Source organism: Telopea speciosissima, chromosome 7 (genome assembly GCF_018873765.1).
Source record: "Telopea speciosissima isolate NSW1024214 ecotype Mountain lineage chromosome 7, Tspe_v1, whole genome shotgun sequence".
Classification (NCBI taxonomy): domain Eukaryota; kingdom Viridiplantae; phylum Streptophyta; class Magnoliopsida; order Proteales; family Proteaceae; genus Telopea; species Telopea speciosissima.
Genome location: NC_057922.1, coordinates 24084224 through 24101045, shown reverse-complemented (window position 1 = coordinate 24101045; position 16822 = coordinate 24084224). Strand labels below are relative to the sequence as shown.

At 40.2% G+C, this 16822-nt stretch overlaps 1 protein-coding gene and 1 long non-coding RNA gene across 6 annotated transcripts; one reads left to right on the top strand and one right to left on the bottom strand.

The window, feature by feature from the left end:
* Positions 1 to 2139: 2139 nt before the first annotated feature.
* On the bottom strand, positions 2140 to 7689 carry LOC122666951. 2 transcript variants are annotated; one of them, XR_006333731.1, is made up of 4 exons: positions 7574 to 7689; positions 7346 to 7387; positions 2293 to 2394; positions 2140 to 2229 (listed from the first exon to the last, which is right to left on the bottom strand). It is a non-coding gene; the product is annotated as an uncharacterized LOC122666951 (long non-coding RNA). The 2 variants fall into 2 exon arrangements; XR_006333732.1 differs by lacking the exons at positions 7346 to 7387; positions 7574 to 7689 and having other exon boundaries at positions 2293 to 2355; positions 2392 to 2509.
* Positions 7068 to 7870, top strand: LOC122666950 (proline-rich extensin-like protein EPR1). Of its 4 annotated transcripts, none has more exons than XR_006333730.1 (2): positions 7068 to 7392; positions 7579 to 7870. XR_006333730.1 is itself a non-coding variant. In XM_043863075.1 (2 exons), exons 1-2 carry the CDS (start codon positions 7072 to 7074, stop codon positions 7645 to 7647), a joined length of 531 nt encoding a protein of 176 aa, XP_043719010.1. In that variant the 5' UTR covers positions 7068 to 7071; the 3' UTR covers positions 7648 to 7870. The 4 variants fall into 4 exon arrangements, 3 of the variants coding, with proteins under 3 accessions (XP_043719010.1, XP_043719013.1, XP_043719011.1); XM_043863075.1 differs by having other exon boundaries at positions 7068 to 7307; positions 7353 to 7870; XM_043863078.1 differs by having other exon boundaries at positions 7489 to 7870.
* The last annotated feature ends 8952 nt before the right edge of the window (positions 7871 to 16822 follow it).

Genomic DNA, 16822 nt, shown 5'->3' with positions numbered 1-16822 from the left:
AAAATCCTGAAATCCCAATGGTTCTTCCGAATGTTTTGAGTGACAATCTCTGATTGGCAGAGCCGCAGAGTTAGGGGTGTCAATAGGTCAGTTTGGTCTGGTTTTGATTGTGTTGAATCGATTTTGGTTTGTTAATGGTTTAACCTCAATCCTAACTGGTAAGAAATATTTTGGGTTTGATTAGTTTTGACTTTTGATTGGTTTTGGTCCGGTTTTCATAGCTTTTCTGTTATTGGTTTGCAATTAGGCTACTGCTGTTTTTTTAATCTCCAAACTAACCCTAGAAGAACTCCTCTACCCTTTTGATTAAAAACGAAGATAGAGGCACATTCCCTTCCTTTTTCCTCCCAACTTCATCTTCCACCTTCTAAAATTCTGATTGCCGACAATGAAACCTACTCCCATGCGCATGAGCAATGGGAACTGAAGAAAAATTCATAAAATTTAATTCTTGAGTTGAGCTTGAATGATTGAGTCTACAACAACAAGCTAAGCCTTATCCCATCTAAATGGGGTTGGCTACATGTATCCTTGTAAAACAAAGTAAGAAAAATAAATAAATGAAGACACAAGAAATGAGAAGTGCGAAAAGAGATATGAAAGTAACTGAAAGTAAGAGGAAATAGGCCCAAGCCAAGAAGTCAAGGGAAACTCAGCTATATGGGGTCATGAGCAACATGGATCTTAAGGAAACCTTAAGTTTGGAAGTATATTCACGGATTTTTATCAAAAATTTCGAAAATATCAAGGGTCCGCTAGTCTTTTGGAATCGGTTGCATCAGCCATATATAGAGTTCTTTACTATCCACCCACACCCAAACCCTCTATCTACAGGGTTCCTTCTTCCATGGCTTGGGACAAGCCATGCATGATGCCAACACCGTCCCTAAAACATCACAGCTCAAAGTAACAAAGTGAAATTAAGAACTACAGATTAAAATGCAGCCCATCCAAAGAAAGGTATATTTGTGATAGTCCACACAACTATCACAATATATACAACACAGATCTTCTACGGCGTGCTGCCCTGTCCTGTCTGTGCTGCGCAGACACAGGGCTACATGTAATGACCGCCTTACCCCCACTCGGGCAGAGGTAAGGCGGTCAATGCACGCCGCCTTGTGTCTGCGCAACACAGGCAGGACGGGCAGCCCGCACCATAGAAGATCTGGAAGAATGTGGCGATCAGCATGAGTAGGGATTTGTATTTAACTTTGGTCCAATGCCCACAGTCATCAGTAAAGTCACTTTACAAGGAATGACAAAAGATTATGAATAGAAATCCAACAATTAATCAAGTGTAGAATACGACCAGGTGATAAGGGAAGGTTTTGGAAGACCCTTTTATTACTAAATAAGCAAATATAGTACATGGTAATAGAAGATATGGACCGAATGTCAGTGCCCTTAAATTTGGTAAGAAGATCGAGGCCGGTGAAATTAAGGGTGAGGTCCTCAAAAAAAAAGTTCAAGATTGAAGGAGCTTGAATGTGTTGAATGTGCAGACCAAGGGGCCTTGCAAACCATAAGTGTTTAGATATCTTACAAGAGAAAAACAAATGCCATAATGTTTCGAAAACAGACATGCAAAGGATGCAATTGTCATCAATGACAAGAAAGAAACCTAACCAGTCCTTAGTAGCCATAACCCACTTTTGGATAACAAAAAACCTTTTCCCATTGGATTTGTGCACAAGTGAATCATCCATATGAACGGCCCCCATAAAACAGATTGCCGCCATTTTATCTTTGATCTAAATTTCTTGCAAATAAACATGGGCGGCCCCATTCCATAATTTACGCTTAAGGTGGCATAGCCCAACCCAAGTTTCAACCTTTCACCTTTGGCCAAAAACAACTTTAGGTCTGAAAACAAAGAAAAATATGCATATTTGGTGGACACGTGTCAGGCTGATAAAGCCCCAGTTCCTATATAAATGCACACCCTCGATGTTCATAGTTTATGCAGTTAAGAATTAACACAAAAGATGTCTCTTCTACAGAACCATCTCCTAGCAGTGTTGCTCCTCCTTGGAGTGGTGGCTCTCACCACCCCCGCCTTGGCTGATTACCACAAGCCTCCCTACTATGCAAAGCCACCAACAGCTGTACACAAGTCTCCTCCTCCAGTTGAAAAGCCACCCACTCCAGTTTATAGTCCACCGGAGAAAGAAAAACCACCACCAACTCCTGTGTACTCACCACCCAAGGTTGAAAAACCACCACCAACTCCTGTGTACTCACCACCCAAGGGAGAGAAACCACCACCACCAACTCCAGTGTACACACCACCCAAGGGGGAAAAACCACCACCAAGTCCTGTATACGCACCACCCAAGGGGGAGAAACCACCAACTCCTGTGCACACACCCCCTAAAGTGGAGAAACCACCACCTAAGTACAAGCCAGGTCCTCCATATGGTCACCCTCCATACTACAAGCCTCCACCCCCCAGCCATCCCAACTAAGTGACTTGTTACAACTGAGTTACTTGACATGCGTCAATATATAGATCGGTAGAGATCTAGCTATATATTAGACATGAATAAGAGCTGCTGCCTTTGGTTTCTATTAATTCGTAGGGGACAATGGAGTTGAGAATTGTCATATTCCATGTATGTAATGTAAGCCATTGAAGCACCAGTTATATGAGATCTACATTTTCATATCTTCTATGTTGTTCTGCTTCTTTCTTTGGTTAATCTATCAAATCCAATATTCCATCCATCTTTTGCTTGTGTGTATGTGTGTGTGTGTGTGTGTGTGAATGGCTTGCTCGGGTTTTGCTAGCATCAGTACTGCAACAACTAACTAGTGTGGCCAAGTTCACACTAAAAATTAGGATTAAAAAAAATATGACGGATAAAATGCCACATAAAATTAGGAAAATTTTCGTCTCCATTTATCTGCCCCTCTATTTCCTCCATTACATCTAATAGGGGGAGTGGACCCCATCGGGGCAGTGTGTTCGGACAGGGGGTAAGGTGATCATTTCCACCCCCCTATTAGATGTAATGGAAGAAATGGAGGAATTAATTTTCCATACACCCCCAACAATGAGAGTGTGACACTCGGACCTGGCTCCTGTGCATCCGGGCAGCCGGGCTGCATGTACAGAGCCAGACTCAAGGTGCTGCGCTTTGACCGCCTTACCCCTGCCCAAGCGCCTTGCCTGAGCAGGCGTAAGGTGGTCAAAGCGCAGTGCCTTGAGTCTGGTGCTGCACATGTAGCCTGGCTGCCCGGATGCACTAGATCTTTTTCGGTGTCACTCTTGAGTTTTGGCAGCAAGGAAACCGTTAGGTTTGACTTAATAGAAAAGAGTAGGTGATACATCACTTAATTGGACTTTGTATCGAATTTTGATGCTCGAGTCCAGTGGGAAAAAATTTGGTTGCAACCCATGTTCCTGCTACCTCCAATCGTAGGCTCCAATTTAGAATAATTCCCTTCCCCATTGGGTTCACAAATACCCCTTAGGTTTTTGTATTTTCCAAAATATCCTAAGGGGTTCCAAGTTGACGCATACAATTGGAGCAGCAGGAACATGGCTTCAACCCGGAATGATGTTTAAAAACTCGCATGCAAGTGAGTATGGGATCAATTTCCATCTATTCATACATCAAGCGACACTATAAGTCATGAACTATTGATTTTTTTATTATTATTAAATGGTTGTTACTTGAATTCAATCTAGAGAGATCTTTGTAACTTCCTCATTAGTCTGTTATTGGTTGTTGATGCGTGAATGATAAGATATCACCCTGAATTGATTGCTGTATAAAGTGGGGGAGGAGGGGAGGGTAGCCCACAAAATACCACTCAAGGGTCTAACCCAAAACCTCAAGACATTTTATGGAGATAACTCAAGGGTATATTAAGACACATCCAAGATTATTATTGATTCTTTCTCCTGTTAAGTTCATCTACTTTTTTTTTTGGGTAAGCTTCTAAGTTCATGTACGCCACTTATAGAATGGTACGTAGTAGTGTGTGTGAGCTTTATTGATAACTAACGCTCAAACCGCATTAATACACGATAAACATTCGATAATCATAATTCGTTTGAAGATGCGGTTATTGGAAAAATTGCAAAGATAGAAGGTGGTTAGTCTACATTATCATGATTGTCTTTTTTTTTTTTTGCTAGGAGGTCAGATTGTCTTAAAATATATTACATAGAAGTAAGGAGGGCAAACCGTCTAATAAATGTACAAAAGTTGAAGAAGATCTCACTTTTGGCAATGCCATCAATAGGATCTTCTTAAAACCTAAAAATAAAAAATTAACGCAACCAAAATCTAGGGCTACTACTAGCATCCAAAATAATATTAGCTTTTCCTTTATGTAAGAAAGAAAATCTATATTGGAGGACGAGGTTGAATGTTTCTGCCTCTTTGGCCAAGAAGTCTGTAATAATGTTGGCTTCTCTGCAGCAGTGCATCATCTTCCACGTGATAGAATTCAAATATTGTTGACTGAAATATCAATCATGTTTTACATATATACCATGGTAATGAACCTGAAAGAACGGAAACCACCACAGAAGCTGAATCACATTCTATCCATAATCTTTCAACATTTAACTCTTTGGCTCTGATTAAGCCTCTCATAAGACCCGAATATTGTTAGTTTATAGTAGAAAAGCTTAGATGAGATTATGAGAGAAATCCCCACATAGCGGTTTCACAAGATATGGCCAGTGTCAATTACATACTGCTTACATGCTTTCATATTCTTCATTAGTAAATTGGATTTGGTCTCCTCTATTTTATCTACTGGTTTATGGTTTCTAGACCCTCTAGCCTCCTCGATCCACTCTTGCTTTGATGTGGGATCAACTTGGAGTTATTTTCAGAAGGCCCCCTGGGAATGGGGATGTAGTCAAATTTCTTAGTGGAAGGTTGTTTGGTTCAAGCACCACATTCCAAGGCACAATTTCATTCTCTGATGTGCCTTGACTAGTTCTCTTCCCATCCAGGGATTCTTGCTTCATGGGAATATCATCATTTCAAATTATTCTTTGTTGGAATGCAAGTGAAAATATTGACCACTTATTCTTTGTATGCCCTTTTTCCTTGAGTATTTGGAATGGAGTGATTGAGAAGTTCTGCCCTTCCTATGCCACTTTACCTTCTTTTGAAGGTGATGGAAATAGATTAAAAAAGAATCTAAGGGCAACTCGGTTTGTAGGAGGGTAGTCAAGATGGATTTTTGTGCGTCGATGTATCATATTAAGTGGGAAAGGAATATGTGGAGGTGATCCTCCTCCTCCCGCACCTTCAGCCAAATATGGAGTTCCATCGATTTTGAGATCAAAACTAGAGTGAATCATCTTCATGCTACTAATTCAGATTGCACTTTGAGTCGTTTTATTGTATCTATATGGGGCCTTCAGATTAGGGTCCTTTGATTGTTTTGTTTTTCTTTGTTGGGAATTGGATTTTTCTCTCCTTGTTACCATGTTGGGTGGCTTTGTGTAGTTCTCTTTCTTTCTCTTAATTTCATTGTAATATTGATGATTTTGATATGGTCATTTGACATGGTTGACGTAATTAACTAATTTGGATCCTCTACTACCGAGCTGTCCGGCACAACTGTGCTGCTAAGACACAGTGAGACGCGCAATGACCACTTACCCCTGCCCTAGCGCCTTACCCGAGTGGGGGTAAGGCGATCATTGCGCACCTCACCTTGTCTTAGCAGCACAGTCCTGCTGGGCAACTCAGCAATACAGGATCTGGACCAGACATGCATGGAATAATTAATTACTTAAGCATAATTAATTTCATAGATTTTGTATTAATAATCTATTTCTTCTATTTCTTTGCATACATAAGGCTTTCAACAGTAGAAAATAATTTCATTAAAGCTTGACAACAACCGAGTGGAAGATGAGGAAAGATTTCTTTCCACAAGAAAATCTACACATCATCTTCTCTTCTTTCTTTGACTGGAAGAACAATGTCACACTGCATCCACATACGAGGAGTTCAAAAGCATATTTCCTTCTCTTTTTCTATCCACTCAAGCCCACCCAACACAAGAGGAGAAATGAAGTTCTCACGGACACTTGTGGAAAAATACGATCAATTCCCATGAAAACCAGAACATGAGAAAGAAGTTACACATAATAAAGAATTTTATCCTTTCAAGTGTGGTGCACTGTTCAGTGCATCGGACAGTGCAACTCACTTGTGCATTGAATTTTTATCCCCCCAGGTGCAGTGATCATCCTCCGATGCACTTTAAATTAGATAAACAAAAGAGATCCTCATTCAATTAAAGTTGGCCAATTTTCAAAATGAAACTCTCAACAATGTAAGACTTGAGGAGAGAATTATTTGAGCAAGCGGCATAGAGAAACGCACCAATGAAGTGAGAGGAAACGATTCCATACATCAAAAGGAAGCAAAGTCGTCATTTTATATTATAAGAGGAGAGAGATAGGGAAAGGCTGCTAGAGTATCCTCCTTGACGGATCAGGCTCCTCTCCTACGAGCCCAGCAACCAAGGAGTGCCTAGTAAGGTCTCCAATGGTGCTGGGTTGTTGGATGCGGGGATGTGTGCTTTCATGTAACGCTACTAAAATATGAAATGACTAGCCCAGCGTGCATCTCCGTGTGTCCAGTAACCTAGTACCGATAGATGCCTCACTGAGCACTCCCTGGGCGAGATCACATAAGGGAACGGTCTGTAACACCTGTTGCCGACACTTTATCTTTACCCAAATTTCTAGCTTGCAAATGAACAGCGGGAGAAAACAAAAGTTGGAGAAGAGAAAGAGTGTAAAGTGTTTGATAGTAATCCATTGCCGGCCCCATAATTTACGCTACTTATAAGGTGGCGTTGCCCAAGTTTCAACATGTGGGACCAAATGGGTCCCACCCACATTTAATGGGAGCAAGAACCAAATTAAATTGCAAAACTTTGGCCTAAAACAACATCATATGTCTAAAAACAAAGAAATATATATATGCATTTTTGATTGACACGTGTCAGGCTGACAAAGCCCCAGTTCCTTTATAAATAGACACCCCGGTCCTCATAGTTTATGCAGTCATAAACACAAAGATGTCTATTCTGCAGAACCATCTCCTAGTGTTGCTCCTCCTCGGAGTGGTGGCTCTCATGACCACCCCAACCTTGGCCAATTATCACAAGCCTCCCTATTATGCAAAGCCACCAACACCTGTGCACAAGTCTCCTCCAGTAGAGAAGCCACCCACTCCAGTTTATAGTCCACCGGAGAAAGAAAAACCACCACCAACTCCTGTGTATTCACCACCCAAGGTGGAAAAACCACCACCACCAACTCCTGTGTACACACCCCCTAAGAAACCACCACCACCCAAGGGGGAGAAACCACCAACTCCTGTGTACACACCCCCTAAGGTGGAGAAACCACCACCACCAACTCCTGTGTGCACACCCCCTAAGGTGGAGAAACCACCACCACCACCACCAACTCCTATGTACGCACCCCCTAAGGTGGAGAAACCACCACCACCAAAGGGGGAGAAACCACCAACTCCTGTGTACACACCCCCTAAGGTGGGGAAACCACCACCACCACCTAAGTACAAGCCAGGTCCTCCATATGGTCACCCTCCATACTATAAGCCTCCCCAATCTGGCCACCCCAACTAAGTGACTTGTTACTACTGGGTTACTTGACTTGGGTTATCATAGATAGATCGGTAGAGAGCTATTAGATATGAATAAGAGATGCTGCCTTTGGTTACTAGTTGCTACTTACTATAGTGTGGAGGAATGTCCCATTTGTATGGGAAATGAAGCTCAGAACTCTCATGTGCCATGTATGTAATGTAAGCCATTGAAGCCCCAGTTATATGAGATCTGCATTTTCATATCTTCTATATTGTTCTGCTTCTTTCTTTCGTCAATCTATCAAATCTATTCCATCCATCTTTTGTGTTTGTGTGCGCACTTGGGATTAAATCACATCCAGTTACTCACATCTGATGTGAAATTATTGTTTTTACAGATCTAACGCCACATAAAATTAGTTTTAAAAAGTATATAATGTTAATGTATGTGAGAATGCCACTATAAGATCCAACATTTACTTTCTGGTTAAGAATTATATGAATCTATACACAGAACGAGCAGTCTGGAATTAATTTTCCATACATCAACAGACATGTCACTCTCTATTTTTGCCCCAAATTAACAAACCGTTAGGTTTGACAGGTGGTAAAGCACTAAAGTGAATTCTTCCAATCCGCTCATGATGAATTCTTAAATTCTCAAGCACATGTCGATAAGAGTCCCAATGCTCATGATTCTAAAATTTGTAACGTATGTACCCCCCCCTCCACAGTTTTATAAGCTAAATACTGAATACAGATACGTCGTGGAAGGAAGATTGTCGTCAAGGAGGTATTGGGATTGTTACCAGAGATCATCAGGGCCTAATGGGATACAAATAGGAGTTACTCTAGCAGAATCGATCGTGTTGTCCAGACATGGTGAGGCATGCAATGATCGCCTTACCCCATTTGGGCAAGGTGCTCGACCAGGGGTAAGGTGGTCATTGCATGCCTCACCGTATCTGGGCAACACGAATCTGCCAGGCAGCTCGGCAATAGAAGATCCAAGACCCATAATTTGCGCTTAAGTTAGGCATAACCCGTTTATCAAAAAAAAAAGTTCGGCATAACCCAAGTTTCAACCTATATGGGATATAAATCGGACCCACCCACATTCAATGGAGAAGGAAAACTAGAACCAAAATTAATTAGTTCCAAACCTTTGCTTTCAAATTCAAAATTTTCTACTTCTACGAACTAGGTTTGAAGGCAAAGAAAAATAGGACTTGGCTCTTGTGCAGCCCGTGGCGGGAGCTATGTGCAGCATGAAAACCACCCCAAATATAGGGTGGTCATTTCACATGTGAGGCCCAGGTGAGATTCACCTGTGAAATGACTATCTTACCCATGTTTTTGTTGTCGTTTGACGGTGTTGCATTTGTGCAGCCACGGCTGCACAATATCTTTTTTCAGAGAAATAAGCATGTCTGGTGGATACGTGTCATACTGACAGATCACCAGTTCGAGTTATAAATGGCCACCCTAGGTCATCATAGTTTTATAAATAATTATCACCTCCAATTCACTGTCCGCTCTGTTAGGGTTAGGGTTTTAAGCACAAGGTTGCTTAAAGCATTACACCCTGAGTATCTAGTTTGGAATACCCAGACTGCTGCCTCCAGCTAGTATATATAGGAAAACTAGGGTTTAGGTCAGATGGGCTAATTACTAGATTGCCCCTCACAGCCTGGGCATTAATACAAGTAGGATTATATGAGAACATATAAAGGGATATTACATAAATACCCTTACAATCTCCTCCTATGTTCTACATATATCCATTACACATGTATAGGAACCATTGTTCAATCAATAATTGAATCAATATAAATTGAATATCAATAATCCAATAAATCAAATAAGAAATAAGTAGACTTCAAGAAATAAAACTAGGGTTTTAGATCAAAACTAAACCCAACAATAAATCCGAAGTTCCACATGCAAGTGGCTAAACCAAAAGAAATAATCAAAAGAAAAAGTCCTTGCAATCCATGTGACTTTACTCATCAAGTAAGTCATCCTCATCGAGATCCAGATTCAACCGTTCTCCTCCATCTTCGCCATTCTCTGTAATTTGTCAAATATGAATTTCATAAGATATTATGAATTCAATCATTTGCACAATAGTATCTAGTTCAACAATAAGAACTTAGTACATTTCATATATGGCTGAAGGTAAATCAAAAAACAATAAGCATCATCATCAAGTTTCTTTACAAGAACTCGATCCTATATAGTCTCTATCATACGGACCATACCATGTTTCCATTTGGAATACTGTATTCGTCATATCAGTCATAGATTTATGTTGTATCATCAAATTTGGAATGGTACACCATACTATGAAAGACATGTCATCAAATTTGGAATGACATAAAGACTAGCACAATATCATTGAAACATATCAGACATTTTTCATATTCCTTTGTGGAATAACAAAGTAAGGAGACTTCACATGAAAATTTGCTACACCATCAAGTTTGGAATGGTTTCACAAACCCCCATACTTAGTAACCTAACTAAGTTATCTGAAACATGTAAACTGTCCCGAATGCTTACCAAGGCTAGATGAGATTCGAATAATTCAAAATAATATTGGGTTAGGTTAAGACCTGACTAAATGATCTTTAACCCCATCTCCCCTGTAGTTTTGAATGTTCGATCTTTGTTCAATCCCTTTGTAAGGGCATCTGCCGTATTATCCTTCGATCTCACATCAATCAAAGTGATAATCCCTTGTTCTGTTCTATAATTCAGCATAGCCTGTTTCAGCCTGATGTGTCTCCTCTTACCATTAAAGAGTGAGTTATTCAAATCGTCTTGGTTGCTTGATTATCACAGAATATAGATATAGAGTTTAACTTAAAACTCCTCAATGGAATATCCATGATCGATCCTTTATCCACTCGCTTCATCTCCCGTAAGCTAGAGCATAAAGTTTCGATTCCATAGATGACAGAGCAATACTAGTCTGTCTTTTGGATTTCCATGCTACAGCTGCTCCTCCTAGTGTAAATACATAACCACTGGTGGATCTGCTGTCTCCCAAATCTGAGCACCAAGATGCATCAGAATATCCTTCCAAAGTTGGAGGATGTCCATTATGACATAAAGCATAACCTTGAGTACCCTTAAGGTATCTCATCAGCCTCGATAGGGCATCCCAATGCTCTTTTCCAGGATTACTAGTGAAACGACTCAGCATGCCTACCGTAAAGGCTATGTCTGGCCTAGTGCAACTCATTGCATACATGAGACTACCAATCAGTTTAGAATAATCTAACTGATTCATGGTGTCACCTGTGTTAGGTTTCAACCGTTTGTTATAGTCATAGGGTGTCTCAATCGGTTTACAATCACTGTATCCCCAACTAGAAAGTAGCTTCTCAATGTAATGAGTCTGACTAAGGGTGATCCCTTGCTCACTGAAGCTTACTCTCATCCCAAGAATGGTGTCTACCACACCAAGATCTTTCATGTCAAATTCTTTGGACAAGGTTTCTTTAATGTCACTCACTACAGAGAGATCAGAACCTAGAATCAACATGTCGTCTACATACAAGCAAATAATCGCGACCTTGTTTGACTCAGATAAAAAATAAAGGCACTTATCCGAGTTGCTGGTTTGAAAACCAAGGCTCTTTACTGTCTTGTCAAACTTCTCATGCCACAATTTAGGTGCTTGTTTAAGACCATAGAGAGATTTGTTTAATTTACAAACTCTTTTTTCAGAACCTTCCATGACAAACCCTTCAGGTTGGTTCATGTAGATTTCTTCTGTTAGATCTCCATTAAGGAAAGTCGTTTTTACATCCATTTGATGCACAACATAGTGCTCAATAGATGCTATGGCAAGAAGAATCCTTATTGTTGCCAAATGACAGACCGGAGAGTAGATGTCAAAATAATCTATCCCTCTCACCTGTTTATAGCCCTTAGCTACTAATTGTGCTTTATACCTGGCTATAGACCCATCCGGATTAAGTTTCTTCTTCAGTACCCACTTACACCCTATTGTCTTGGCCCCTCTAGGCAGATCAACAAGGTGCCAGATCTCATTCTGCATTAAAGAGCTCATCTCCTCATCAATGGCTTCTTTCCATAACAGGGAGTCCCTAGATCTCATCGCTTCCTTATAGGTGGATGGATCAGCCTCTAAATGGTAGGTCACAAAATCCTCACCAAAATTCTTGGGTACTCGATCTCTAGTAGATACTCTTCTAGATTCCGATTCAAGGAGCATTGTGGGAGTAGTGTCGAAACAATTGGTTCGATTCCAAAGGTGATTCTCGAACCACTTACCAAACCAGGCAAGGTTAGGCCTTTATCTCTAAGGAATTTATCCTCAAAGAATATAGCATCCCTAGATTCTATCACCACATTGGTTGATAGATCCAAAAACCGGTCTGCAAAGACCTGTCTTCTGCACAACCAAGATATACACAAGTGTTTGTTCTAGTTCCCACCTTAGGTCTCCTAGGGTCTTGTATCCTAACATAAGCTACACAGCCCCAAACCTTAAGAGTGTCATATCTACAGGGATGATTATGCCATAGTTCATAAGGTGTAGAAGTCGGTTTTGAATGTGGTAGTCTATTTAGAATGTGATTTGCGATCAACACTGCTTCTCCCCAATAGCAAGAGGGCATACCATGTCAATAACATGGAGTTTAACATCTCTGTTAACGTCCGTTCTTTCTTTCACTATGCCATTTGATTGAGGTGAGTAAGGAGCGAGAGTTTCAAGGATTATGCCCAGAGGCATAGAATTCCTTGAACTCACAATTTGTATTCTCCTCCCTATCACTTCTAAATCTTTTAATTTTCAAGTTCAACTGATTTTCTACCCTATTCTTGAAAATTTTAAATTTTTCAAAAGCTTCATCTTTAGATTTTAACGTATAAATGACAATATCTAGAAAAATCGTCTATAAATGTTATCAAATACTTCCGACCTCCTCTAGTTGTGTAGCTTTTAAAGTCACAAATGTCGAATGTATAAGTTCAAGAAGTTGAGTGCTCCTAGAAATCGGTCCAACGGTTTTCTAGTTATTTTAGTTTGAGCACACACTTCACATCCTGTTAAATCTAATTGAAGTGTCTAATGGTAAATTATGAGTTTTAGCTAGTTTGAGCATTTTCCTATAGTTCACATGTCCTAACCTACAATGTAGTATTTTGGGATCAAGTAAATTATGGTTAACCTGGTTTATTGTCTCATTAGCTAAACTCAACCTAAACATACCATTCAAATTATAAGCACATCCAAAATAAAAGGAGTTAACAGACAATGTTACTCTACCACTACTAAAAGTAATAGACATACCAGCATCAAGCAAAATTCCAATGGAAATTAAATTCTTTTCAAAACCAGGAAAGATTTTAACATTTTTCAAAGTTAATATTTTACCGATGAGAGAACCAGGTTCTTGTCCCTTGTTGAGCCACTTCCACGACGCTCCATTTGCAACAAGGATGTCTCGCTACTTGAACAACATCGGTGAGCAGGTCCTTGCTATTGCAAACATGACAAGTCGCTCCGAGTCTAACCACCAATCAAGATGTATCTGCCAACCCCTTACCCTTGCCAATCATGGCAACAAAGTTAGTAGGCTCGATCTTGTCCACCAAGATATGAACTTCCTTCCGTGGTGTGTCGTGCTCCCTTTCTTAGGACCCCTACACTCGGATGCATAGTGACCCCACTTTCCACGATTGGCACTTGCCCCTCTTTTTAAAATTAGGCTTTTGGCCTCCAACTGTTGGGGTTCTTTCTTAGGTGGCTTGGACTGCCTAGGATATTTCTTGGGTTGTGAAACCAAATTGGCAGATGCCTGTTGTTGTTTCACCATCTCCAAGTTATTCCTGGCTCTGTTCTCATCTTCGATTCTAATGAACCGTTTGAGATCATCCAGCCCCACTTGTGTTTTCTTTCTGTGCATCTCAGTTTTAAAGGAATGCCAGGTAGAGGGTAACTTAAAGATAATTGCACCCACTAAGAATGCATCAACAACGGGGATGTTTTCTTGGTTCAATTTTGTTCTCAAGTTCTCAAAGTCTGTTACTTGTGGAAGTATCTCCTTATCTTCTTGAAACTTGAAGTCCATAAACTTGTCAACCAAGTGAGTTTTTGATAGGTCCTCCTCCTTTTTGAATTGGGCTTCTAGGTTTTCCCAAATCTCTTTTGCAGACTCATATTTACTATAGGTCTCTGCCACCTATCCGACAGAGTTCAATAGGTAGTATTTGCAAAAGTCCTCATCACTTATCCATTGGGCTTCATAGGTCCGTACAATCGAAAAAGTATTTACTACAGTGTAGAAAATATTAAGGTACTTCAGTCCAAACTGAGTCTTCCTTTTCCAAGAACTGAACTCAGAGCCACTAAAACTTTCCAATTTGATCATCTCAATTGGAACAGCGTGTTTCTCCATATTAAGTGATTTGTTTATATGCCCAAACAAAAGTTCAAATAAATAAAATAAAAATAAATAAATGCTCAAGGAACAGTCACACCTGAGATGGAGAACCCTGGATTTAGATGACGGAGAAAAAGATTGCGGAGTTGCAGTGGTGTCGACGCTCACAACGTGCACACTAATGTTGGTCGATACAAGTGTTGATCACTGATGATGCCGTACGGTTATAATAACCGAAGCAAAAAACTGTACTCTCCCTTTGTACGATTGTGATAACCGAAGTCAAAGAATTGCACTTTCCCTTCTTGGCTCCTTTTTTTTTTTTTTTAAACAATCAGTGCTTTGTGAAAAGCATTCGGAAACATTCATCCAAAGTCTCCTTTTGTCCCTTTCTCCTTTCCTTTTTTTTTTTTTTTTTTAATAATTAATCAAATCAAGGAGAGAAGTGGACTGTGAATGAAATTAATGAACTTTGAATAATGACAAAACTCTTTCCAGAGCAATTAATGCTTTCCCACCTTTTTGGTTTTTTTTTTTTTTTATTAAAATAAAATCAATCGATCAAAAGTTTTGAGAATACAAAACTCTTATTACCTTCTGCAGGTCCGATTTTCAAAGCACAGGCTAAGAAAACACAAATCGATCAAACCCGCATGATCAAATGCACGATCATAACAATGAATCTGAGACCAAATCGATCATCTGTCACTTGTGAATGATAAATCAAAGCCGAAGCCGATCACGCAAATCGATCAACAAACCAAAAGTGAGATGTACTAACGTTGATCTCTCAAAAATAAAAACGATCAATCACCAAAGCCGAATGTTGATCCGAAATCCAAAGTCGATCTAGATCACAGAGAAATAAAAATCATAATGCTTTAAGATTGTTAGGGTTAGGGTTTTAAGCACAAGGTTGCTTAAAGCATTACACCCTGAGTATCTAGTTTGGAATACCCAGACTGCTGCCTCCAGCTAGTATATATAGAAAAACTAGGGTTTAGGTCAGATGGGCTAATTACTAGATTGCCCCTCACAGCCTGGGCATTAATACAAGTAGGATTATATGAGAACATATAAAGGGATATTACATAAATACCCTTACACGCTCTAGTTTCCTCCAATTCCTTACATAAGAGCGGAAATGACCACCTACCCCATCTTGGGCAGTGTGTTCAGGCAGGGATTAGGGTGGTCATTTCGGCTCCTAGCCTATGTGAGGAATTGGAGCGGGCAGCGAATTGGAGGGAGAACCATCTCCGTGTGTTGCTCCTTGGAGTGCTAGCAAATAGTTCGTGAAAAATGGTGGGGAAATAAAAGTGCTGGAAAAACTCCATAGAATAACTAATCATTTTAATAAGTGGGCGTGTGATATTAAAGCTACATCTGAATTTATTCAGACCGCAATTCCATTTTGAACTCATAATCAAGCAAACCAAACGGTTGGCAGTATTCTTGAGCACTCATGGAAAACCCCTCCAAGAGGTTACATGAAACTCAATTGTGTTGCAGCGCTAGGTAGGAGCCTAACAATTGGAGGTCTAGGCTCTCTTTTTCGTGTGAACACTACAATAAAACACACTTGTAGTTACAGATAGAAACCGCAGGTAATCCGTAGCTATAGGCTATTGTTGTAGATTTTTGGACCTTTTACTGTAGGAAAAACCTCAATTATAAGCCCTTTTTATTATAGTGGAAGGGAAATTCTACTCAACAATCACCCAACCAGTAATACTTGCAAACATCCAGATTGGAGAAGGCATGGCAATCCGCAGTGGTCTACTTGGAATCAAACAACATGGATATGTACGAGCCTAGGGGAGATTTAGTCGGCCTAAAGTCGGATACCCCTCCTGTCTCCAAACTAAAAAAAAAAAAACATGGATATGGTCTCTTTGCTTAGCACCAACAAGATCTTGGCTCCATCCATCACTCAGCCTATTTTAAATGATATTGGTTAATTATCTTGTAACCCACTTTCAGACTTGCATCTTTAAGACATTCCTAGAGTTTGTAACAGTTTAGTTGATTCTTTGCCCCGAAAGGCCCTATCCGAGACATGTAGGATAGTTTGGCCAACTTCCACCTAGCGGATTCAGGACTTTGTAAGTCTGATTCCACCTGCTCTACACATTTGAATGAATAAATATTGAATGTTGCCCGACAGCACCCTCTATGCCCTTTTCACATGGGGCAGTGAAATGACCACCTGCCCCTCCCCTTGATGCTCGTGTGCATGTTTCCATTGGTCACTGTGTTGGCATACGGGCCACGTAGCCTAGCAGCAAAACCCTCTCCTTCTAAATAACTCCTTGTGTATGTCTACAGATATGGTACTCCAATCACTACCATGGTTTTAGGAATCGGTATCAAATACAGTACTGGTTTAGATCAGACAGATTTACCCCTGGTTTCCATTTAAAAAATAGGCTATATTTTTACCTTCTTACATTTGGCTTGTATCGATCCACTACGTGATCACTCTTAGATCGGGATTGGGGACCACCAATATCAATATAGATCGGGCGATTCCACCAATCCCTCAAACCATGATCACTACTACGCACTCTTCCATAGGCTGGATTTTTCAAAGTTTTATTTTGTCACTAAACAAATTACATTTGCAGGAAATATTTGTGCTAAAACCACTTAAAAAACCTTTAATTCCGATGCCTTTACAAAGAAGTCAAAGATCAACGGTTCCTAATTCCCATCACCAAATCGCATTGATTGCTGTTTCTCTGAATGTGAATACATTGAATTAGTGAGAAACGTTAGAGAGAGAGAGCATGA

Excerpts from the sequence above, each read along its gene's own strand:
- LOC122666950 (XM_043863075.1), top strand. The coding sequence starts at position 7,072 with ATGTCTATTCTGCAGAACCATCTCCTAGTGTTGCTCCTCCTCGGAGTG. Across the intron at positions 7,308-7,352 it reads AAGGTGGAAAAACCACCACC|GGGGGAGAAACCACCAACTC; the intron begins ACCAACTCCTGT and ends ACCACCACCCAA.